At 48.2% G+C, this 26,504-nt stretch overlaps 1 protein-coding gene across 1 annotated transcript in view; it reads left to right on the top strand.

Annotated features, from left to right (window-relative positions):
* Positions 1–26,504, top strand: part of BAZ1B (bromodomain adjacent to zinc finger domain 1B) — a 769,492-nt gene that overhangs the window by 327,831 nt on the left and 415,157 nt on the right. Inside the window, exon 10 of the mRNA XM_069614785.1 lies at positions 24,294–24,417. Within this exon, the coding sequence (XP_069470886.1) occupies positions 24,294–24,417 (124 nt within the window). The remainder of the gene's footprint in view (positions 1–24,293; positions 24,418–26,504) is intronic.

Here is a 26,504-nt window from a genome sequence, read left to right as displayed (position 1 = left end):
CAATCCTTTGTTTGCTTAAGTTCTGACCAAACAGGAGCATGCTTGCAGGCAGTGCCCGTCGGACCGAAGATTATGGAAACTAACTGAAAAGACTTTCAAACACATACCCCAAGGGTGTGACAAGTGGCATGAGACGATCCCTCTGCAAATAAAATCACAACTCACAGGGGGTCCTCCTAAAAATATGGATTCACTTTTACACCCTCAAATAAATTCACCACCTGCATTTCTAGCTAAAACGGTGTCAATCTTATTTTTGTACACCTATGATTTGCTATAGTCTGCATTCTAAACCATCCCGCCCAGTGTGCCAACACAGTATATGCATTTTTTGCAAATGCAAAATCCTTTGTCACTAGCAGTAAAAGCCCTAAATGTTGCTGCCACGCCATAATTCTCATACTCACAAGTTACTCTGTAGCTTCTGCTATTGCTCAGCTGTCCCAAGTCTAATTGCATTAATTAAGGAAGAGGAATGTAGTCTTGATTATTCAATACTGTGGAAAAATCACTATCAAATATAAATGTTAAATTGTGGTGTTTGTGTGGATTATTAAGTTAGACTCATCACCAGGACCTTGGAATTCATTTAGCTTGTCAGATGGAATGGTAAACCCAGAATTAATCCCATTTGTGATTTGAGATATAGCTCAATGCACAACTGTAAATTACCAAATAAAGAATTCTTCCAAAAGAACATGAGTAATTTGTTAAATGTGGCGAAAACCAGCATCTTAGTTTTTTCACATTAAAACTAATACAGTGGTGTAGATGAGTTTTGGCCTAAGGGGCAAGGTCCTCCCTTTAATTCTCCAGGGCCACAACTTGAACTTTAGGTTCAGGGGAGTAATGTGGAGCAGACAGCTGCTACTAAATATACTGATCACTGTGCAGAGGAATGAAAACACTGAAAATGAACGCCTTTTCAGTCAAAGGATGACAGTACAGTAGGCAAAAGGACCACAAACCACCATTAGCCACAGGGATCTTTCCTTAGTTTGATCAAATAAACTATAATCTATTTTGGTCTACTGTGAATGGAAATGGAGACCCACCAGGCCGGAGACGCACATTGGGAAGTGATCCCTTCTTGTGCTACAGGATGTTTGTTCTTTAAATATATATACACGCAGAGTATAGCTGCAAATACGTCACTTTTGCACACAGCACTTTGCAATAAAGTAAAGCGCTAGCTGCACCTGAAGAAAAATGCTAAATATCAAAATTGAAGTTCAGTAATAACTATGGATGCTCAAATCGTACCCAAGCAGTGTGTTCCATCTGGGAATCTATTGAAATTATTTTGAAAACATTCTTGTCATTTTTAAGTTATGCACATTATGCAATTATACCCAAGGAACTTGCATGTTTCAAACAAAGACTGCAAGGACAGTCTTCTTTGTGGTATTAGCACAACCCCCAAAGGTCAATTTGTATTGAGCTCAGGTTGTTCTTTGACAAGTAAGAACAAAAAAGGCCAGTCTATTATGCTCTCAAAAGTTATTTGTTAGAGTATAGTTCCTTTTTGTGTGAAAATCTCTCCAGCTGTCAGTCCCCAGCACTTTTTGCTGGCCTCTCGTTTTTTTTTCCTGATTCTGCTGAGTGAGTGGGACCCTTGTTCCATACTCCGTGTTAACCTACATTTGGGAACCTTTTTCATCTCCGTTTGATACTCTTTTGTAGTTATGCTTTACTCGACTTTTTAGGCATCTGCAATTTTATTGCAGCACACAGCACTTTGTGAGCAGTGTTGCTGGGATTTTTACTTTTATGTGAAACACATCTCATCAGTGCCGGGGGATACTTTTTTTACATTTTTTGATTTTTATTGAAATTTTCAAGTCACAATATACATAAACAAATGACGTCATGACAGAATATTACTCAGACTTGTGAAAGAATTAAACAGCACATGAAAACTGTTTGAGCATCAAAGAGCGCACATTGATTGAGACCAGGCTAAGGTAAAAAACTTGCGGAGACACATGCCCAATCCTCCCCACTGTACATGCAAGGATGTCTAGAGGCCTCAGATGAATTGAAATCACTTGAGGAAGGGAAGATGGTCAGGACCCCCTGTAGTTCCTTAGGCAAACATTTTATGAAAAATGGGACAAGGCTGATGCCCTCCGGGCAGGACGATTGCGTGCACAAGCTGAGAGGTGGGTGACCCCAATAGAGGGGGCGAACGGCACTGTCATGAGCACCCCGAAAGAGATGCAGGAAACCTTTGCTTCCTTTTAAGAATCCCTATACAAATCGGAGGCATGCCCCCCCCCACAGGCACCATTGACCGATATCTGGACAAGGAGGGGAGGTTAGATTCCTCCAGAGCACAGGCAGAAGCACTAGAAACACCGATCAGGAGTGAAGAAATGAAGGCTATCTGCTGCCTCAAACTAGGGAAAGCCCCTGGTGGGGGACGGTTTCACGGTAGCTCGCCTGTGTTCATTGGCGTCGAAACATTGTGTAATCTCATTTTCTAGCTCCTCTTTAAAGATGGTCTTTCCACAGTGTCGTTACAGCGCCACTTCGAGCTACAGGGGCAAAGACCTTCCCAGATTATTTCTAAAGACACCATGTCGTGGTCCAACCAGGAGATCGTGTGAATGTGAGTTTCCCTCCACATCTGTTAGGCAGAATTGCAGCCAGTACCCTCTGGGACCACTACACGCAATTAGGACTACAGGTGTTAGCCAAACCAACCTTTGGTATAAGTCTGTACCACAGTTTTTGGCTGGCAAGCTGAGCAGCCAGTCTTACCTCAAGAGTGAATGTGAGCAGTACAAATAGGACTTTCAATCACAGTGGTTCAAGTAAACACTTTTCTGGTGTTTGTTAACCTGCTTAGAATCACATGCTGTGCGTAGTACGACATCCAGTGGTCACTGCGGAGTATTGCATTTTGTTTTTCGTAGTCAAAAAGGGGATGTCGACAAGGTGTCTGTAACACTATCCCTATAGTGACGTGCAGTGTAAACTATTATTTAGAAAACATTTCTTTAGAAGGCAACTTAATCTCTTAAACCAATACACTTCAAAGTTTTGAGACAGTTGGAGCTCCCCTGAAATAGGAGCCAAATAGCAGTTCAGTACTTAGAAAGGAGCAAAAGGCACAAGGTAAGCAAAATGGATCATATATACTTTTTTAGATAGTGCAAATAGTTACAGTTCACCAGAGGAGTTCAAGTCAATAGGCCAGGCCAAAATCAATGGGCTAGTGTTCTGGCTAGGAAAGAGCAGTTATGGTATCAAACGGTAAAGTCTTTGCTAAAGTTCTTGGAAGTAGTTTAGGCGAAAAAGAATCATGTCAGGTCACAAGCTGATTAGGCCTGCAAGTTGGGAAAGTTTCACAAACTTTCGCCGCAAGAGTGGCTTTATCTCAATCGGGTTGGCACAGTACCTTAGGATGAAGAAACCAATTCTGCTTAAGTCTCCTGGCAGGTCCTGCAGATCTGTGTTCCCGAGCCTCAGTCGTGGGGACAAGACGGAGGACGTTGAGACTCCTGCACGGGATCGTCAAAAAAGCAAACAAGATGGAGTCACTTCAGCACAAGCTGGTATCCCTGTCCCTGGTTAATCCTAACCAGCCTTGAGAATGGTATCCAAGTGGCTTACGAGTTGATTGGTCCCACCAACTCGAAGGAAGAAGTCGTCCTTGAAGGGGCTTTTCTGTTGAGATGAACTTGGCAATTCGGACCTGCAACAGGGCTTCACCGGGCAAACCAACGGTCCAGGAGTTGCAGTAGCCGTCCTCTTCCAGCTCTTTGGTTCTTTCGTTCCAGTGGTCGACTCTGCTTTCCAGTCCTGGAGACTCGCCTTTTTAAACAGTTCTCTCCCTTTCATTCCAGCCTAGCTGTCACTCACCCAGCAGGGTGGCTGTCCTTGCCGGTCAGCCAGCCAGCTAATCACGACACAGTGCATTTGGGTCTCCTAGGAGACTAAGCACAGAGAGTTTCGGGCACCGCCCTCACTTCCTGCCCACCCCAGACACTCAGGCGCCAGAGGCGGTCTTCAGTCCTGAAGCCCGCCAAAGGCATACAAACAAAGCAAGGATATTTCTATCCCTTCTACATGTTAAATGAAAACCATCCCACCCCACCTTATGTGGAGTGCTGGGGAGATGCAATGTATCCCCTTTCTCACTAGTACTGTAACTATTCTTTTAGGACAAGCTTGCCTTAAATGGGCTGTGGCAGTGAACCTTTGTATAAATTCCGTGCACCTTTTGTTGGGCAAGATGGTATGTAGTACGCTTTGGGTGCACTACAACAACCCAGACCTCCTGGCAATAGGAACCCAACCTTTGGTATTAGTCTGTACTGCACAGGTTGGTAGCATGTTGCGCAGCCAGGCTTATCTCAAGAGGGGTCAATGTGAGCTGTAGTGGAGTTAAACAGATTTACAGTTACAAATATTCAAATAAACTTACACTCAAGGTTTCTTGCATAAAAAATATTAATTTATCAGTCAGTTAGAATAAGCCTTCAGTAGGGAGCAATATAACAGTACCACTCAAACTTCATGAAACACACTCTTAATATCTCTAAATCAGTAGACACCCTTTTGGGATTGTCCACAGACACTACCTACACACGGGGGTGACTTCATCTGCTAGGGACATTAATATATCACTGTTGCATTTAGAATCATGGAGTAAGATGTCAAAGGAAAAGAATATTTAAAACATACAACAAAACCACACATTTTCTTAAGCAGGCAAATACTTTGGGATCCCCTCAGAAAGAGTCATTCAATACAATAGGCTGAGCCAAAGTCAATGGGCCAAAGTCTTATATGGGATGGAGCACCTCTGGTAGGTAAGTGGAAAAGTCTTTGCAGAAAAGAATCACATGTTGGGCCACAAGCTGATTAGAATTGTGAGTAGTGGAAGATGCAAGCAACTCTACAGCAAAAGGTAAGTTCTCAGACTTTGTACAGTACCTTTAAAGATGAAGAAAAAGATACAGCAGATGACTCCTGTTCCTGTGCAGCTCTGCAGGTCTCACTGTTCCTGGGCCTCAGTCGTGGGGACAAGATGGAGGACGTCGCGGGACTCCTGCAATGCACTGGAACGGTCAAAACTCTCAGCCGGCAAACTTCACTTTCAGTGGCTGTTCAGTGTTTCAGCTCCTCGCGTCGAACGCCAATGGCAAAACCGTGGTTCCTGGCTGTTGAGATGGACTTCTTTGCTTCTGAGGTCCTGCAGTCTGTTGGGGCTCAGGCTTGATTAGTCCTGCTTCCTGGGAGTCCGCAGGATCTTCCTGGAGCTCTTGGCCAGCTTAAAAGCAACGCACACAATCTTGTTTTCCTCTGCCTGGCTACACGGTTTCCAGCAGTAACTCTGTGGAAATTCAACCAGCTCCGAGATTGATGTCCAGGTGGCTTACTTTGGAGTTGATTGGTCCCACCAACTCAAGGGAGAAGTCCTTGCAGGCAGGGGCTTCTCTTTCGATGCAATCTTGGTGTTTCGGCACAGCAGCAGGGCTTCACCGGACAAACCAACAGTCCAGGAGTTGCAGCAGGCGTCCTCTTCAAGTTGTTCGGTTCCTTCGTCCAGTGGTCGACTCTGCCTTCCAAGCCAAAAGACATGCCTTTTATTCAGTTCTCTCCCATTCGTTACAGCCTAGCTGTCAGTCACCCAGCAGGGTGGCTGTCTTTGCCGGACAGTCAGCCGGCCAATCATCAGAGTGCATTTGGGTCTCCTAGGAGACTAAGCATAGTGAGTTTCGGGCACCTCCCTCACTTCTTGCCTACTCCAGACACTGGAGCCAGAGGCGGGAAAGCTAACAATGGGACCAAACCTGATTTGACGTGTAGAGTATGTCCCAAGAAGGACCTTTCCACGAAGAAATGGCGGAAAAAGACCAGGGCCAAAATGACAAATGGGCACCCTTGGGTGATTTACTGCTTTTGCGAACGCACCCCGCGGTAAATGCACACCTTGGTAGTTAAAGCCATTCAGTGAGAAAAGGGTAACATAAAATGCTACATGGGAAGCTAGACAAAGGGGATACTCAGTAACCACTCCAGCACCCTATTGTAAGATCGTGTGTGCTGAGTCTAGAAAGTTACAAATGTAAGCAAAGCCTATTTCACTTTACTGCTCTTGGAAACCGTAGTTTATCCAAGCAAAGCTATTTAAACCTTTGGGAAATCTGAAAGACTTCCCTGTTCCACTGCACTGAAGGTGCTGTGTGACAATGTAAAAGATGCCTATGGGGTTTTTCAGACTCCACAACCAAAAGAAACACAAACACACAGAATTAAAAGTACAAAGTCCTAAAGTTTAGCAAATGAGCTGGGGGTCTCTAAGGTGTGAGCAATTTAGCACTAAACTGAAAATTCTCCCTGACAAATACCAAGGGAAGCCCAACTGGCAACACTGCCTAGATGGTTCTTTGTGCTGCCATCGGAAAAGTCATGAGCCTTAAAGTTATAGGGAAGTATAAATCCAAACGTACACTATGGGGAGACCTAAAAGGTAACCCATGAAGAGTAAAAGGATGAGTAGGGGGGGGGGGGGATTCCCACTCACCCAGGAAGATGGCAAAATAATCACCCAAGTCCAGCAGAATGTTCTGGTGATCAAACAGTGGAAGAAGTTTTTGCGTAGAAAATAAAATGTTACCGAAGTCACCACCATTGCCTTCGGTAAGTTTGAGATGCAATAAGAGGATTGTATATGGAACACGTGAGCCACAACCATGTTGCACACCTGTGGGCCAGGCAGGGGCCACCTGTGCAAACACCCCAGAAGCGCAATCGAGAACCAACCCCAGAATCCACTCTGGAAGGAAAGTGGGTGGGGGATGGGCAGGTAGTGCGCATGCATGAACTATGGGATGGGGACGCCCATTGTTAAGGTAACAGCTGAAAAGGTTCAGTAAGTGCTCTGTATCCCGGTGGACTCGACATGGTACCCGCTGAGTAGAACCTGGAAGTACAACCTGTGGTCCTTCAGTGTGCAAATTGTTGGCACATATATTGTCGCTTTCAGATTATAGGAGCCGCAAGAGTAGTCCGAAGAAGCCAGTTACCTGTGCGGGCAAACAACCAACAAATCTCCACTGAACTCTGCTAGGCACATATAACGCACCAGTCCACTGGACAGTGGCCCCAAGCATGGCTACCCGCACACATCAGAATACAGAAAGGACTATGACAAAATGAGGCAGTGCTGTTCACATAATTCTCCACCTACTCACAAACGACTATGCATCAACGCAGACCTATGTCAAATTTGGGTACGCTCAACACATGGTGAGTCTCTAGCACTTGTGCCATCTCCTTTCTGTTAAGTAAGATTTTCAACAGAACTGGTAAATCTTCCTGACCTGGGTCAACCCCAGAACTTTTTTGCTTTACTAGTGGGATATTTTTCCTTAATACCTCAGTGAGTGGGAACCTTTTTACACACTCATAGAATCTTTAACTTTTTATGGGTGTCATATGTTTTGACTCTCCATAGTGTCTTTTTAAAGTTATCATCTTTAACAACTTATTGGCAATACGTGCCTGTTGCAGGGTTGCCCTTGGGGCTCCCCTTTTAACTTTCTTTTGCTAACCTTGAGAGAACTACATTTCCCAAGGATGGAAAGGATATTTGGCTATTTTACATTTTTAGGTGAAACCAGCACACCCCATCTTATGTGGAGTGCTGGGGAGATGCAATGTATCCCCTTTCACACTAAAACTGTAACAATTCTGTTGGCTCAGACTCGGTAGTCCTGAGGATCTTCCTGGAGCTCTTGGCCAGTTTAAAAGCAACGCACATGATCTGGTGTTCCTCTCCCTGGTTATTCGGTTCCAGCACCAACTGCAGTGGAATTTCAACTGGCTCCGAGAGGATATCGTGGTGGCTTACTTTGGAGTTGATTGGTTCCACCAACTCAAGGGGAGAAGTCCTTGCAGGGTTTCTCTGGCGATGCGAATTTGGAGTTTCAGCACAGCAGCAGGGCTTCACCGGGCAAACCAACGGTCCAGGAGCTGCAGCAGGCGTCCTCTTAAAGTTCTTCACATTCCTTCATCCAGTGGTCGACTCGCCTTTTATGCAGGTTTCTCCCATTCATTCCTGCCCAGCTGTCACACCCAGCACACCCTTGACGGACATCCAGCGGGCCAAGTGCATTCCTGTCTCCTAGGAGACTAAGCACAGGGAGTTTCACGCACCTCCCCTGCTTCCTGCCCCCGCCAGACACACCTGGAGCCAGAGGTAAGCTAATGTGTGCTGGGTCTAAAAAGTTAAATGTAAGTAAACTCAGTTTCACTTCACTACTCTTGGAAACAGTGGTTTATCCAAGAGAAGGTTTTAAAACCTTTGGGAAATCTGGAAGACTTCCCTGTGTCACTGGCCTGAAGGTGCTGTGACACAATGTAAAAACATGCCTATGGCGTACAACCAAAAGAAACAGTTCAAAATCATATTAAAGTACATGAGTGGGGGGGAAAGAAAGGGTCTCGCACTCAGACAAAAAATTGTCCTAGCGTCCAGCAAAAGAGCTAGGGGTCTCTAAGGTAGAGAGGAATTGGCACATTTCTGAGATTTCTCCCCAACATCTTTGCCTCACAAATGCGGTAAAGGCACCCGTGGGTGCCCAATTTACCAACATGGGCCCCAGTCTTTTTTGCCATTTTGCACTTCTTGGTCTTTCCTATGCCCTCCAGGGTGGGAAATTCATTTGTGAATTCTTTTCTATTCATTAGAGCTTTGGCAGGAGACCTCGGTCAAGCCCACCCAGGCTCCAGTGTGTCTGTGAAGGTAGCAGGCGAGGAAGGAGTCCAACACTCTGCAGGCCTTTATCTTCCAGCGTGACTGCCAGAATCTTGTTTCAACTGGAAGGCTGGCTGTCCTGAAAGAACTACCAACACCCTGTTAGGGGGAAATCTCAGAATTGTGCTAATTCCCTCCACCTTGGTGTGACCCCCAGCAATTTAGCTGGATTTTGAGGACTTTATTTTTTTTCAACCTGGAGAGACCCTTTTTCCCACTCATGTATTTTAAAGTGATTTCTGAGCTTTGTTTCTCTTTTGGATATGGAGCCTGACAAACTCCATAGGGATCATCTTTTACATTGTCAGACTTCCCTGTTCCACTGCACTGAAGGTGCTTTCAGATTTGCCAATGGTTTGAATACCTTCTCTGGGATACACTGTTTTCCAGAGCAGTAAAGTGAAATTTACTTAATTTACACTTGTAAACTTTCTAGACCCAGCACACACTAGCTTACAATAGCGCACTGGAGGGGTTACCTAGTACCCCCTTTGTCTAGCTTCTCATGTAACAATTTAGTTAACCTTTCCTCACTGGCTGAAGGCAGTGGTTTTGTTTTAACTACAGTGGTGTGCATTTACCACAGACTGCGTTCGCAGCTCCAGTAAAGCACCCAAGGGTGCAACTTTTGTCAATGTACCGGTCTTCTTTTTTCGCCGTTTCTTTGTGGAAAGGTCCTTCTTGAGATTTACACTGCGCGCCAAACCAGGTTTGGTCACATTGTTAGTTTTGCCTTTGGCGGGATTCACGAGTGAAGCCTGACTCTCGCTCCAGGGTGTCTGGGGTAGGCAGGAAGTGAGGGAGGTACCCGAAACTCCTTGTGCTTAGTCTCCTAGGAGACCCAAAAGCACTCTGTGGTGATTGGCTGGCTGACTGTCTGGCAAGGCCAGCCACCCTGCTGGGTGACTGACAGCTGGAATGAATGGCAGAGAACTGAATAAAAGGTGAGTCTTTTGGCTTGGAAGGCAGTCGACGACTGGATGAAGGAACCGAAGAAGAACTTGAAGAGGACTCGTACTGCAACTCCTGGAATGTGAGTTTGCCTGGCAAAGCCCTGCTGCTGTGCTGAAACTCCACATTCGTATCGACAGAGGCCCCTGCAAGGATGACTTCTCCCCTTGAGTTGGTGGGACCAATGAACTCCAAAGTAAGCCACCTGGACATCATCTCGGTGCTGGTTGAATTTCCAGAGTTGCTACTGGAAACCATATAGCCAGGTGTTGGGGACAATTCTCAAATTTGCTAATTCCCTTCACCTTGGAGACCCCCAGCAACTTTGCTGGGTTTGGAGGACTTGATTTTTTTTAACCTGGAGAAAGTGAGACCCTTTTTTCCACTCTTTATGTATTTTAGTGTGACTTTTATACACTGTTGTGGTTATGGAGTCTAACAAACTCCATAGTCTGCATCTTTTACAACTGCCACACTGCACCTTCAGTGCAGTGACACAGGGAAGTCTTCCAGATTTCCCAAGGTTTAAATACCTTCTCTGGGATGAACTACTGTTTCCCAGAGCAGTAAAGTTAAATTGACTTTACTTAGCATTGTAGCTTTCTAGACCCAGCACACACCATCTTCCAATAGGGTGCTGGAGGGCTTACCTAAGAAGCTAGATAAAGGGGATACTAAGTAACATGTTTTGTTACCCTTTTTTCACTGAATGACTGGTGGCAGTGGTTTCCATTATGAACTACTGTGATTTGCATTTACCGTGACCGTGCGCGGCTCCGGTAAAGCAACCGTGGGAGCCATCTTTTTCAAAATGGCGCAGAGCCATCTTTTTCAAAATGGCACCTGGTCTTCTTTTTTTCTCCATGTCTTTGTGGAAAGGTCCTTCTAGAGTTTCTCTGTGCACCAAACCAGGTTTGGTCTTTGTTCATTTCGCCTTTGGCAGGGTTTCTGAGAGAAACCTGGCTCTGGTGCCCAAGTGTCTGGGGTAGGCAGAAAGTGAGCGAGGTGCCTGAAACTCCCTGTGCTTAGCCTCCTAGAAGACCCAAATGCACACTCTGGTGATTGACTGACTGTACGGCAAGGACAGCCACCCTGCTGGGTGAGTGACAGCTAGGCTGGAATGAATCAGAGAGAACTGAATAAAAGGAGTCCTTTGGCTTGGAAGGCAGTGTCGACCACTGAACGAAGGAACCGAAGAAGAGCTTGAAGAGGATGCCTGCTGCAACTCCTGGACTGTTTGCCAGGTGAAGCCGTGCTGCAGTGTCAACTTGCCAAGTTCGTATCGACAGAGAAGCCCCTGCAAGGACGACTTCTCCCTTAGAGTTGATTGGTCCCACCAACTCCAAAGTAAGCCACCTGGACATCCATTTCGGACCTGGTTATTTTCCTCAGTTGCTGCAGGAAACCGAATGGCCAGGGAGAGAACACCAGATTGTGTGCGTTGCTTTTAAGCTGGCCTAAAGCTTGTGGAAGATCCTCCGGACTCCCAGGAAGCAGGACCGATGGAGCCTGAGCCCCCCTCAACAGTGTGTGACCCCCATCTCGACAGCCAGGAACCACAGTGTTGCTATTTGTGGTAGAGGCGAGGAGCTGAAACACTGAACAGCCACTGAAAGTGAAGTTTGCCAGTTGCGAGCTTTGACCGTCACAGTGCAGTGCATCAGTCCGCCGACATCCTCCCTCTTGTCCCCATGACTGAGGCCCAGGAACAGGAGTCATCTGCTGCCTCTTCTTCATTTTAAAGGTACTGTACGAAGTATGAGAGAACTTGCCTCTTGCTGTAGAGTTGCTTGCATCTTCTTTACTCACAAGTCTAATCCGCTTTTGGCCCTACATTTGATTCTTTTCTTCAAAGACTTCTAAAACAATTTGCAGACTTTTCCATCAACCTACCAGAAGTGCTTCATCCTATATAAGACTTTTGCCCATTGACTTTAACTTAACTCTTCTTGAGGGGATCCAAAAGTATTTGCCTGATTAAGAATATTTGTGGTCTCTTGTTTGTGCTAAATCTTTTCCGTTACTCATTACTAATAATCCTAAATGCAACAGTGATATATTAATGTCCCCAGCACCCTAGCAATTGAAGTCACCTGAGGGTGTAGGTAGTGTCTGTGGGCCATCCCAAAAGGGTATCTATTGATTTAGAGAGGTCAAGAGTGTATTCCATGAAGTGTGTATGTGTTACCATTATATTGCTCCCTTCTGAAGGCTTATTCTAATTGACTAAAAACAAATAGTTTATTCAAGAAACCTTGAGTGTAAGTTTATTTGGATACTTGTAACTGTAAATCTCGGTGTAACTCCACTACAGCTCACATAGACTCCTCTTGAGATAAGCATGGCTGCTCAGTACGCTCCCAAAACTGTGTAGTACAAGCTTATACCAAAGCTTGGGTTTCCTATACCTGTAGTCAGTTGTTGTGTTCCCAGAGGGTACTGCAGACAAACGTTTCGTAACAACCCCCAAGTTTGAATATTGCATGTCTTTTTGATTGGCTGGGCATCTGCATGTTGGGAAAGATTGTATGCAGTACCCTGTGGGAGTAACCCAACCTTTGGTATAAGCATGTACTACACAAGTTCGTAGTGACTGAGCAGCCAGGCTTATCTCAAGAGGGGACAATGTGCTGTAAGTTTGTAACACAGTTAAACATTTATTCTAATAAACACTTACACACAAGGTTTCTTGATTATTAAATTATTAATTTAAGTCAGTTGAGTAAGCCTTCTTTAGATGAGAGCAATCATATAACACAATATACTTCAATAAACACTCTTTCACTAAATCAGTTGATACCCATTGGGGATGGAACACACATTTAGTACACACTCAGACTTAAATGACTAGGACACTGTGGACATTGTTTTCTCACTGGCACATTTGGAGCAATAGTGAGATTGGTGTCAAAAGGAAAAGATGAGGGAATAAAACAATGGTTAACAAATATTTTTAAGTAGTGAGTACTTTTGGAACCCTCCAATGCAAAGTCATTTAACCCTTTCCAGAGGAATAGTTGAAGCACAAAGTCAGAGGTAAGAATCTTTCAGGGAGCCTGGATAGCCAATTTTGGTTGAGCTAAAGTCTAGGAGAGCTGAAACACTTCTTGTAGGTTGGTAAAAAGTCTTGCACAAGGTTTTAGAAATGGTTTCAGAAAATCAATGTAGGGCCACAAGCTGGAAGGCTTGTGAGGGGCAAAGCTGCAAGCAACTCTGCAGGGGTAACCAAGACAAGTCTCAACTGAGAGCTAGTAAGGCTACACCGCTCTCGCAAACAGCACTACTGTGGTTCTCGGATACCTTTTCATGGAGTTTCCTCCCATCTGGGGTCCAGCACTCTGGCTCATGCTTGGTCAGTCCTGCTTCATTGGAGTCCGGAGGATGTTCCTGGAGCTCGGGTCCAACTTAAAAAACAGACTATTCTGGTGTTCGACTCCCTGGCAATCGGTTCCTGCAGCAGCAATGGAAATACAGCCAGCTCCGAGAGGATGTCAAGACGAGTTCACTTTGGGGTTTATTCGTCCCACAAACCCATGGGAGAAGTAGTCTGTTGCAGGGCGTCTCTAGTCGAGGCAAATTTGGAGCGTCCGCAATGCAGCAGGGCTTCACCAGGCAAACCACCAGTCCAGGAGTTGCAGCAAGCGTCTCTTCCAAGTTCTAATTCAGATTCCTCTGTCCAGTGGTTGACTCTGCCTTCCAAGCAAAAAGCCCTGCCTTTCATGCAGGTTTCTCCCATTCATTCGCAGCCTAGCTGTCACTCACACAGCAGGGTGGCTGTCCTCCAAGGATAGCCAGCTGGCCAATCACTGTTGGGTGCATTTCTGTAACCAAGGTGATTAAGCACAGGGATTTTCAGGCACCTCCCTCTTTCTGCCACTGCAAGACATGCTGGACCCAGAGGCGGGCTTCACCCGTGAATCCCGCCAAAGACGAAACAAAGGGACCAACCCCTGGGAGCACCGGAGACCCAAAGTGATAGCCACAGCAGGCAGAAACACAACGCGGTTGTGTTGGAAAACGCTGCGGTTTTTCTTTCCGAGTTTCTCGGGCTTCTCCGACCCGGAGGAGCCTGAGAAACTTGGAAAGAAAAACCGCAGCGTTTTCCAACACTAACGTATTCGTTTGCGGTCGCTTCAAAAGCGACCGCAAACATAAATACGTTTTTAAAGCTGCGGTTTTATTTCTAAGTTTTACGGGCTCCTCCAGCCCGGAAAACTTAGGGAAAAAAACGCAGCTAGTGCTTATTTTTTTTTTTTTTTTTTTTAAATAAATAGCACTTACCGAGATTCAGCTGCAGCTTTCCTGCTCTGGCCTCCGGTCCCCGTCCTCCGCGTACGGCACTAATGAAGGGAAAGCCACCCAGCGGTAGCTTTTGTTTACTACAGCTGGCTGGCCTTTCCTTCATTAGTGCCGCAAAAGCCAGCACAGGAGGGCATCCATTTCACAAAATGGTTGCGCCCATGTGCTTGCTTTTTGCGAATTTTGAGCTTGAATAGCTCAAAATTTTACATAGGAAGTTTTAAAAAAAGAGTGTTAGTATTTTTTTTTTTTTGTTGCCTATCTATTTTTTAAATAACATTTTTTACTAGACCATGCCTTTACCTTTAAGTTGCTGATAGCTCCTTTGAAACGTTTTAAGGGTTTTACTTGCCTGGAGTTATCTGAGCCATCCTAAATGCGCTAGTTATTGCTTACCTCAGTCTGTGTGCCTTTGATCTGAAAAGCAACTGTACTACTATATTACGATGTACTTGTATGTATGTGCGCTAATGGAACATTTGATGAATAAAGCTTACCGACTAATACAATATTACAACATTATGTTTTACCCTCCTAGAATAGCTGTGTGCCATTCTCCGTGTTCTTTAGGTGTAGCTGACTTTGGTCTGCCTGGTGCAATCCTAAATCTGTGTGAAACATTCTTGCTTGCCTTACTTTGTGTTCCACTGACATGAAAAGCAACCAATTCATGCCAAAAGGTCTTACTCACCTAGTATAAATTCTCCAGCATGGGGTCTGGCATGGATTAACATGCTCATGAAGATTCCCCGTCAGGCTGGGAATCCTCGGTAAAGAAAAAAAATCAGTTATCAGTTTCGTTTCTGATCTCTTTCTTAGTAGTAACCAATCACTGATCTCTGGGTCATACTGCCCCCAGCCAATGACTGCCCTCTCCGTAAGCCCCGCCTCTGGCAGCCATCCTCAGATTTTTACCGCACGTTCAAGGGTTGGGAGTCCTCGTGCTTTAGCTCTCGAGTTTTTGCTGCGTTTTCATGCGTTTTCAGAAGATTTTCTCATTTTTTTCGGTTAATCGAGCCTCAAGCTCCACCGTTTCTACTTCCGATAACGGGGACCCGTGTTGGAATTCTTCTACGCCCCTCAAGGGTGAAGGTTGCATCGAGTTTACGCTTCTTGGAGGATTCCGGAAGATCTGCGGCCTACCTCAACGGACATGGCCCAGGACAAGGGAAGCTCGACGCCCGGATCCAAGCTGTTCAGGTGCTGCCCTGGATGCGGATTACAAAATGTTTTTGAGGACGAGCATTTGCAATGTCTACTGCCTTCATGAGGACAAGACGCATGTGGAGAAGGACTGTGCGTTCTGGAAGAACCTTTCGGAACGGACCAAGCAAGATTGTCGTTCCCGCCTCGCCGCCTGGCTAGAGAAGGGCACAGCAGGTGAGAAGGCGAAGAAAAAGTGTGAGCAGTTTTCTAAGTCCTGTGAGGGCGCCCTGGCGACGGGGGCCCAACAGAAGGCCAAGCACCGAGTCCGCAGGCACCGGGAGCGCCGAAAGGTCGGGCCCTTCGGCTGCCAGGCAGGGCGCGATGTCCCCGGCACGTTCAACCACGAACCAGCGCTCTGGTTCGGGGAAGAGGAAGTCCGAGAACCCAGGTAAGCTGCTGGAGCGACCCCGGTCGATCTCGAAGGGACCCGAGGGGGAGCGAGGCGCTGACCCTCCCCCCAAGGCGAAGGACGCACCTAAGGTGGTGAGGGCTTTGATCCAGCCGGCAAAGGCCTCTATCGAAGTGGTCGCTGCAGCCCTGGCAAAGTCGGCCGAGACTACGCTAGTGGAGACGGCCTCTGGGCCCTGAGTATCCCTGCCACCGCGGAGGGAATCCTCTTTCCAGCCCATCGTTACGACCCCCGTGAAGACCCCGGCGGAAAAAGGGAGGGGGGGGGGGGCGGTGGCCATTACAGACTCGGAATCAGCCTCTGAGGATCTGGTGGAAACCGTGGAGGGCCTCAATGAGAGGTTCGAGAAAGTTTGATCCCAGGGGAAGGAGCCTGCTGAGATCTAAGATGGCGAGGCCGACGAAGGCCCGGTGGAGCAACCGTCCCTCCCGTCGCAGTCATTGCCAGAGCCTCTGGATAGCTTGGCGGCCATTTTGTTGGCAATCCAATCCTTATGTACTGAGATAAGGACGAGGTTACCACGGACCCCGACGGAGGATCCTGAGCCAGGACCGTCGGGAAGCCCCCCCCCCCCCCCCGAACAAGCGGAAGAGTGTCCATCCCGCTCGGCCCTTCGTGCCCACAAGGCCTGTGGAGCCCTTATCCCCACCTCGTCTCGGTGGCGATGATGCAACGGACACAGCGACAGATACGGGGACGGGCATTCCTTCATCGCCTCCCCCTCGGGCCTCACCGCCTGACGAAAATTGGCTCCTTTCATGCCATGATAGCTCTTCCAACTCTGCCCGGAGGAACAGAAGAAGGAAGGCTTTCTTTATCAACGACGGGAGGCCAAGACAAAGACGGTCCTGGCAGTGCTGTTGCTCGACATCTGGGACGAAGGGCTGGCTGTCCTCAAGAACCCTTCTGCGACGCCCGCCAAGAGGGACCGGTACGAGAAGTACCGGGTCCCCGACGCCGCCCCCTTGTGCTTCAGGGCCCAGCCTACGCCAAGAAGAAGGCAGCGGGTGCGGCAGCATCAACTTCCACTTCCCCGCCGGACAGCGAGGGCAAGAAGTTGGACTCCATGGGACGACGTGTCATTTCGGCGGCGACTACGATTAAGGCGGCCAATGCCTTAGCGATCGTAGCCCGTTATGATAGGGAGCTGGGAGCTTAGGTTCAAGTTAGCTCCCCTGCTGGACTTCCTGCCGGACGACAGGCGAGCGGAAGCCCTAAAGATTCTTCAGGAAGGTGAGGTGGCGTCGGACATTGCCGATACCGGATTTCGCCAGATGGGCAACAGGGTTTGCCTACGACGATGAGGGTGGCTCAAGGCGACAGACTTCCACCAGGACGTTCAGACCAGAGTGTTGGATATGCCGTTCGACGGCAACAACCTTTTTGGGAATACGGTGAATGAGTCGCTCCAGGCCATCAACACCGACTCGGAGATGGCCCGGGCCCTAGGGGTGCTTCAACAACGACAGCCCTTTTGGAGCTCCGGAGGCAGACAGGGTGCCTCCAAGGGATCCAGCGGTGGCTCTTCCACATACCGCCAGGCGGTCCGCTTCTCGTCCAAGGAGGCCTACAGAGGTTGCGGCAAGCAAGGAGGATCCCGCCGTTGTCAAGGCGGCTGTCATGATCTCTGCTTCCAAAAGGTCAGGGTTTTCCCAACTCCCTTGGAAGCAGATCCATAACCCAGGTTCCGAGTGCCAACCAGTCCCAATTGGGACCTTTTGGACCCAGTCCTGGCGCCAGTGGCACCAGGCTCATAAATATGCCCAGTCCCAGCGCTGGAAGCGCCGGGCTCGTAATGCTTGGGTGGACTTACCTGTAGCAGACCATGCTGCTTACTTGCCTGCCAGTTGAGCCTCTGATCCCCTTCTGTTTGGAACTACTTTTCCTGTTGGGTGGGGCTGGAGCCACTCCCTAGATTCAGAACACTGGAACTCTTCTGGAAAGCAGGAACTCTTTTCTTACCTAGGCGTGGCTGTGGAAGGAGACAACGAAGCACTACAGGAGGCTATTTAAACCACACCCGGTGGATGAATCTTGCTTTGCGTTATTCTGCAAGCTCTGCAGCAGAACGCTCATCGTGTCTTCTGCATCCGGTCCTGGGCCTAAGGAAAAAGGCTTACCATCCTGAATCCAGTCTTCAGCAACACCTATAAAGACAAGAAAGAACAGGTTAGCATTCCGGCATCTGAAAGGCAAAGGCTTACCTACTCTTTGTGCGCTCCGGAGGTCTTCACACTGCATTCCGGCATCTGAAAGACAAAAGCTTACCAACTCTTCGCACGCTCCGGAGGCCTTCGGCGCTGCATCCCGCATCTGAAAGACAAAACAAGGTGCGTTTAAGACATTGGGGAACTTTAATACTCACGTGCCATTACTCCTTTCCACATCTAATCCAGTGGGTATTCCGGCACCCTGCAGCCGCTCCGAACTCGTACCTGCAAAATAAAAAGACAGTTAGAGCGCATCGTGAAGCAGGCAACAAGCGCTTACTTACGTGCTTCCAGGCGCTTCTATTCATCACATGGGCTCCATCTTCAACTCACTTCAGCCCGTCATCCGCCATCGCTGGAACCCTGCAAAACAAGAGACATCATTACTAAAGACTTTACAGACATTTGAATGACTCGAAACTTACCGTTCGTGCAGTAAACGACGGACAGCAGTCCTCTGAAGTCAAGAGGCCTGCGCTACCTATCCAGTGAAGAAACTGGTTACAGCACCCTGCCCCGAGGCAGATGGAGAGCTCGGCATTCACTTACCTAAGGTGAGAGCGTTAACCTTTGGGGGTCTACAGGAGAGGAGAAGAGGAAAGAGATGGGGACACCCCAATAACCCCAGTTCATTAACCCCTTATTTTCTATCTGCAGACATCTTACTCTACATGTCAGGCATACAGTGCAGAGGTCCAGCCCAAAGAGCCAACCGGGTGCTACACATCACCTTTGAAGATACGGTAGTCGCCCAGTCAAGACCGGCGCCTCTGCGAGAATCAGGTGAGCGTTACAGCGGCAAGGCCTCCAAGCAGGACTGAACCGGCCGTAGTGTCGGGCCCCCACCGAAGCACACCGGTGGGAGGCCAGCTGACGAAGTGTAGCGTGTGGGAGTCCATCTCCACCGACCGTTGGGTGCTGGACACCCTGGCCAACGGGCACTCGCTGGAATTCCAAAAGAAGTGTCCTCGCATTCCTCCCGTGGCCAGGGAGGAGAATCACATCCCTCAACTGCTGTTGGAGGTAAGGGCGATGCTCAAAGGTGCCATCGATCTCGTCCCCAGGAGGCTCCGGAGTTTGCTCAAGGTACTTCCTCGTCAAAAAGACCGGCGGTTGGCGCCCCATCCTGGTCCTGCGTCGGTTAAACAAGTACATCAAGGCACAGAAATTCAGGATGGTCACCCCCAGCACGTGCTGGGACAGCTGGAGGAGGGCCACTTCCTATCGTCGTTGGACCTGGAGGATGCTTACGTCCACATCCCCATTCTAAAAGGTCACAAAGATTCTCGGGTTCGTGGTTCAGGGACGCCACTACCAATTCAGAGCCCTGCCGTTCAGATTAAAGTCGGCACCCAGGGTATTCAAGTGCCTGGCACCAGTAGCGGCGCGGCTTTGCCTGCAGGGGATCCACGTCTACCCCTACCTGGACGACTGGCTAATCCGTGCAAGGACAAGAGAACTCTCCGTCGAACAGACAGCGAGGACTGTCCGGCTGCTCACGGAACTGGGATTCTCCATCACCTACCCCAAATCCCACCTGGTTCCGTCGCAAGTAGCACTGTTTCTGGGCGCGAAGCTCGATACAGTGGGGCAATTGGCCTCCCTGTCGGAGGAGAGGACGAAGGCCATTTTGGGCAAGGTGCCTGCTAGCCACGGACGTGGCCAGGGTGAGGTCCATCAAGTCCCTCCTCGGGATGATGTCCTCATGCATCTACCTTGTACCCCTTTGCAGACTTCCGATGCGTCCGCTACAGGAGTTCCTCGACGCCCGCTGGTTTCAGGCGACGGGCTGCTTCGAAGACAGGATCCCTCAACGAGGAGTTCCGTCGGGCAATCCTGTGGTGGGGTACCCGTGCGCACCTCACGGCAGGCACGGACTTTCAGAACCCAGCGATTCAGGAGATGGTGACGACGGACGCCTCCCTGGAGGGTTGGGGGGCCCACACCGGAGATCTCCATGCAAGAGGCCTTTGGCTCCTTGAGGATAGGTCTCTCCACATCAAAATTCTGGAGCTTCGAGCAGTGTTCTGGGCGCTCAAGTCGTTCCCTCCGTCCCTCAAGGACAAAGTGGTGAGGATCTTCACCGACAACAACACCACAATGTTCTACATACGGAAGCAGGGAGGCACTAGATCCCCAGCCCTATCCAAGGAGGCCAAGGATCTGTGGCACTGGGCCGTCGCCCAGGGGGGGATGTCCCTGGTTCCCTTCCACTTGGCAGGAATAAAATACACCATTGCGACTCACTCAGCAGGGAGCTGCGCTCGTGCCACGAGTGGGAACTGCGTCAGGACCAGGTAGATCGGCTCTTTCGACGATGGGGCAAACCCCAGATCGACCTTTTCGCAACGGCGACAAACTCCAAGTGCCAGAGGTACGCCAGCAGGTTCCCGCAGCCGAGGAGCATGGGCGATGCTTTCTCGTTTCCTTGGGACGGCCTGTTTCTATACGCGTTCCCTCCGTTGCCTTTGCTGTGCCGTCTCATCAACCAGCTCAAGAAGTCCAGGTGCAGAATGATCCTCGTTGCACCGGCGTGGCCGAGGCAGATCTGGTTCCCGGACCTTCTGGACTTGTCAACGTCCCCACCAGTCAAGCTGTCGGCGGACGGGGATCTTCTCTCCAGAGAAGGAGGCGCCTTTCTTCATAACGACCCGGAGTCGCTGAGCTTGCAGGCCTGGCTCCTGCATCGAGTTTGGAGGGTACGATATCCCGGCTGACTGCAGAGAGGTTCTTGCAAAAGCCAGGGCGTCCTCCACTCTCGTGCTACGGAAATAAGGGGAAGAGGTTCTCTGTCTGGTGCTGTGCACAGAAGATTAACCCTCTGCGGATTACGGCCCCTCAAGTACTGTCGCTGGCCAAAGCTGGACTGGCTCACGCCTCCATCAAAATACATCTGGCTGCCATCTCCCGATATAACAGGACTACGGGACGGGCTTCCCTGTGGTCTCATCGCCTGGTGAAGGAATTTATGAAGGGAATATTCCGATCGTTCCCGCTGGTGAAGGCTCCAGCCCCGGCGTGGGAGCTTAATGTGGTGCTGACCAGGCTCATGGGGGGGGAGGAGGGGCTCCATTCGAGCCTATGCATTCGGTTTCTTTGAAGTTCCTGTCATGGAAGACGGCGTTCCTCGTGGCCATCAACTCCGCACGACGAGTGGGAGAGATCCAGGCCCCATCTTGCGAGCCTCCATACTTGACTTTTCACAAGACGAGGGTGGTGCTGAGGACACACCCCTCCTTCATGCCCAAGGTGCCGTTGGACTTCAACCTCAACGAGCCCTTGGCGTTACCAGTTTTCTTCCCGTCGCCTTCGACGCCGGCCGAGAGGACTTTGCACTCGCTGGATGTAGCTAGAGCGCTGAAGTTCTACGTGGACAGCACAAAGAGTTTTCGGAAGAATTCACAGCTGTTTGTGAACTTTGGGACTGTGTATCAAGGGAAGGCTCTCTCGAACTTCCATTTCCAGATGGCTCTCAGGCTGCACCATGCACTCACCGGTTGGCAAACCGACTGCTGCCCGGCCGTCTGAGCCCATTCGACCAGAGCGATCTACCACGGCGTTCCTGTCTGGTGTGCCCCTGCTGGACATCTGCAGGGCTGCTACGTGGAGGTCGACGCACACCTTCACAAGATTCTACTGCGTCGATCGGGACTCCAGGGAGGAGTTCAGGGTCGGCCAAGCAGTGCTGCGCAACCAGTTCGCTTAAGGTGAGCCTGGGGAGGAGGTAAGAGATGCTTAATGTTGAGTTGTTGTATTGCTTAATGTTGAGCCTGTTGCCACCTCCCGTGGTTGTGCATGTGTGTACTGCTATGTATTCTTTTATTCATGAGCATGTGAATCCATGCCAGACCCCATGCTGGTGAAGGAACAAGTTGCTTACCTGTAACGGTTGTTCTCCAGCATGGGTCTGGCATGGGTTCACATGCGAACCCTCCCGCCTACCCCTCTGCGGCTCTTCACTTGGTCATACTGCCACTTTACGTGCTACCAAATCTGAGGATGGCTGCCAGAGGCGGGGCTGAGGGAGAGGGCAGTCATTGGCTGGGGGCAGCCAGAGATCAGTAATTGGTTACTACTAAGAAAGACAGCTCAAACGAAACTGATACTGATTTTATTTTCTTTACCGAGGAGTCCCAGCCTGACGGGGGAATATTCATGAGCATGTGAATCCATGCCAGACCCATGATGGAGAACAGTTACAAGTAAGTAACTTGTTCCTTATCATAAATGTAGTTATAGGTATATACTGTTCCTGGCATCTGTTCCAATATTCAGAAAAATATCCTGATTACAGGGTTGGTTTACTATGTGATTTCTTTGCTGAGTGTCACTGCATAACTGACGGTCTACTACCCTTGACTTACTGTAAACTAATCAAAAAGTAACTTATGGTTTTACACCCCATGAATAGGTTTGACCTATATTAAATGTCTGACTTTCCTAGAATTACTGATGGCAGACCATCCCTCCAAGAATACCCAGACATTCTAGAAGGTTCTCTTACGCAAAGACAGGAAGGAATACTGTGTCCCAGACAAGAATCTGCAAATGCCAGTCGAGACTGTTTTCAGAATGACTACAGCCCCTAAGTGCTGGGACACAGTGACCAAAGATGGTCACCTTCTCACTCATCCAGAGACCAAGGATAGTTATGGGACCCCTGCAGGCTTCGAGGCAACAACTACAACCCCATCTTGATGAACGGGTGAGAGGGGTGATAAAGGACTCAGCCATATAAAATGGAGTCCACTCAATGGAACTATTTTACACAGGTGAAAAAGCCAGCATAGACTCCTAACAGAGGGCATACTGTCTTGGGGAATAAGCCCCTCACCCATCCCACCTTAGCAGTCATAAGGGCACTAATTGGAGCCACAGTGGCATGCTTTGGATTGAGACCAGTCCCGAAATGTGCATAGGGCTTCCACATATGGTTAAAGTGCCCTTAAAAGGTTTTATTTGATTCCGGTTGCTGCATGGATTAAATTCAAATGCCTCTGCATCATCCACAAGGCTGTCTGGGCCCGGGGGACCACAATATCTTCAACTTTATCTGACTAAATACTCTCCCTCTTCACCACTACGTTCCTATAGCACCAACTCTGTGTGCAAATTGTTTTGCTAAACGGAGGGTAGTGGGTCGATCACTTTCCTCAGCTGGCTTCCTCCTATGGAATAGCCTCCCCCTGCCTCTGTGTCTTGACAGGACTTTTTTTAAATTCCAGAAGCTCCTCAAGACCTTCCTCTTTACCTCCTTCTCTTCTAAACCCACAGTTGCTGTGATTGGTGTTCACGCCCCTTGTGCATCCTCTGGGACCCTGACCTCTCATTCCCAATCTGCCCGCTCCTGTCTACCCTCGGCACTTGCCTTGGCACACCCTCCGTCCTGGAGGTTCACACTTACTCCTAACGTTGCCCCTGGCCATGTGTAGCACTCAACCCATGCACTTCATCTGTGGCTCACACATGAGCCCGGACTCCCCAGCACTTGCACATTCGGAATACTCGCAAGGCGTAGGTTTGTCCTTCCTTTTTCCCGTCCCCTCCCCTGCTCTGATTAAATATTGTGTATTGTGATGTATTTCACTCCCTTGTTGCCTCCCCTCGCCCTGTGGGCGCTTTGAAACTGTTTTACTTTCATGTCTAAGTGCCTAACGAACAAACCCTAAATAACTATATGATCCAAGTTTTTTTTTTTTTTTAATGAGGACTACTATATTGGTCAGTGAAATTATTCTAGTTTTTCCTTCTCTTGAATCTAAGATTGTAAGTTTTAGTATGCAAAGCAGGCGGCCTTCAAAATACATTTTGAGTTTTGTAAATGTTCTTTTAAGGCTTACACACCATGGAAAATACTGTGATAAGATCTGGAACAAGTCCTTATGGAAGGCATGCTTGCTTGGCGTAGTGAACATAAAATGTGACTTTTTAGGGTCACACATTTCCAATCAAACTCATTATTGGGAATACATAATATCACCACAAATACAATTTAAAATAATATATCATTTTAAAAAGGGAAAACAAAAGACCGACATTGTCTGGTGCTAAGTAGTGAATTAAACTTGCACACTGCTTTATCTGTAAGATTGACCATTTCTATGGCCCTCAGGCACCTATGGGGAAAAGTGCCTTAGCTGCTAGAACATATTAAGGCAAGCGAAGGTTGCAAGGAACTGATTATGTATTTCATAGATCAGGGTGCTGACACAAGACTCGGGTGATGCCTCCTGACACAATGTTTCTATAGTTAACTTAGATTTTCTTGTTTGGGAATCGATGTGTGAAACCTGTGATCCGAGACCTGTTTATTCCGCTGTCCATCCTTCTGTGAGATTAGGATTGTTTTTTGGTTTTTGTCTAGCTTTTATTTGAGAAGTCCTCATGGTATAGCTATGCTAGTTGATCATGATTGGAAGCATTTTATTTGTTTTTCATCTTCCAGATAAGATGGAAGCTGAGGCTTTGGCTGATGAGATGGAAACTGAGGTTTTGGCTGACAGTACGGATTCGACGTCTGGCTGTATGTCGATAGAAACCACGGTACCCAAACAAGGACAGAACCTCTGGTAAATTAAATCTCTTTGAAACTGTCACATAAAATTGCGTGTGATTAGTCGTTGATGCTTTTGCTTGAGTTTGCAAAGTAAGTCTTAGTCTGCAGCTTTCTTCTAAAGTTGTGGTTGCTGTTTGTAAATTGCACTAACCCCTCTTTAGACTTAAAATCCAGTATTTCCTTTTGGGAGATGGAATTGGCTTGAAAGTGACGTAATAATCATGAGGTACCCTACCCTTCTACCTGTACCAATTGCTTGCACCAACCAGTGACTGAGTGTTTGGGAGGATTCTCATTTCTTTGCTAATTCCCTTCAACCTTGGAGACCCCCAGCTCTTTTGCTGGACTTTAGGACTTAATTCTTACCCTTGAGTGAGTGAAAACTTTTTTCACTCATGGGTTTTGACCTTATTTTGATTGTTACCTTAGTCTGACAAACTCCATAGGCATCTACTTTTGTATGGTGATACACAGCACCTTTTCCTACCATTGTGCTTTTCTACCGCAGGCTGAACCCTCAGCTGCAGTTTAACACTGATGGTCGACCATTTTGTCAAAATGGCCCTGGTCTTCTTTTTTCGCAATTTTCTGTTTTTGAGGTCAGTCTTGGGTTTTACTCTGTGCGCCAAGCCAGTTTTGAGCCCTTTGTTCGTTTTGTCTTTTACTGGCTTCAGTCCTGAAACAGTTTCTGGCTCCAGTGTGTCGAAGGGCAGGAAGTGAGGGAGGCTACCAAAATTAATTCCACTGGATCATCTTCCCCGACTGGCTGTACTTCTTTGCTGCGGCAGGAACCAAGTGCCAGGGTTCGAGAAATCTGTAGTAAAGTGCAACCTCTACAATCCGGCCAGAAGCTGCAGGAGTCTCCTAAGGACTCTCCAGAAGCAGGACGACCAGAGCACAAGTCCCCTCACCATAGTGCAGGTTAATGAGTGAACGAAGCCCAACTGGTATCCAGCATCCGCAGTGATGCTGTTCACTGTGCGCTGAAACCGCGGAATGCTGTTGAGCCGAAACGAGCCCATAACTGCAGATGACCTCTATTGCTGCCGCAGGCGTCTGACAGTGTGTCCCTCTTCTCTTATAGAGAAGTCAAGGTTTCAGCCCCTTTGAACTTCTCTATGGTCATCCAGTCGGAGGCCCTTTCGGGGTCGATTAGGGGTCGATTTCTCTACAGCCGGTGAGTCACTTATGCTGGGCCTCAGGAAGAGGATGGCACTAATGATGATGGATGCTTCAGAAAATCTGAAAGCAGGGCAGGCTCTGGTCAAACATTGGCAAGACCAGAAGGCCAACATGGAGTTTACTCCAGACCAGCTTGTCTTGGTTATGGTACTTACAAAGCAAAGGGCCTTGCAGGAGAAATGGATTGGACCCTTGAAGGAGTAAAATTTATCAGATTTGACTCTGCAACAACAGGAGCTCTGAATCAGTTTGCCTCCCTGTTTTCACTAACACCAGGCTTGACCCCTTGGGGCCAGCATGATAATCTCACTGGTGACAGTCTCCCTGTCAAAAGGGGTTTACAGGATATCTGACAAAAGAAGCTACATAAAAGAGGTCAAGAAGAGGCTTGATCTTGGGGTTATAGAGCCATCTACAAGGCCATGGGCTAGTCCAGTTGCACTAGTGCCAAAAGCAGGAACCAAAGAGTTGAGGTTCTGTGTGGACTATAGAGCTCTTGATGCAGTCACCACGACTGATGCCCATCCTTTACCCAGGACTGATGAGCTGGTGGACAAACATGGTCCAGCCAAGTTCCTCAGTACATTTAACATGACCTCAGGCTATTGGCAAATAGCCCTGACAGACCATGCCAAGGAGAACTGCATGTTCCACCCTAGGAGTCCTCTACTAGTTTAAGGTTATGCCTTTTTGGACTCAAAGGCACCATCTTCATTTCTGAGAATTATGAATCAAGTGCTGAATGGGTTAGTGGACTTATACATGGCATACTTGGATGACATTGCAGTGTTCAGCCCCACTTGTGAAGAGCTTCTTCACCACCTGGGATATGTTTTGCAGGCTCTGGAACAGTCCCATCCGACCATAAAGACTAGTAAATGTCAAATTGGTCTACCTTAGACATGAGGTAGGAGGAGG

The sequence above is a fragment of the Ambystoma mexicanum genome, chromosome 9 (genome assembly GCF_040938575.1).
Source record: "Ambystoma mexicanum isolate Mex_15411 chromosome 9, UKY_AmexF1_1, whole genome shotgun sequence".
Lineage (NCBI taxonomy): Eukaryota > Metazoa > Chordata > Amphibia > Caudata > Ambystomatidae > Ambystoma > Ambystoma mexicanum.
Note: the sequence above shows the minus strand (reverse complement) of the source record. Positions and strands in the feature narration are given on the sequence as shown.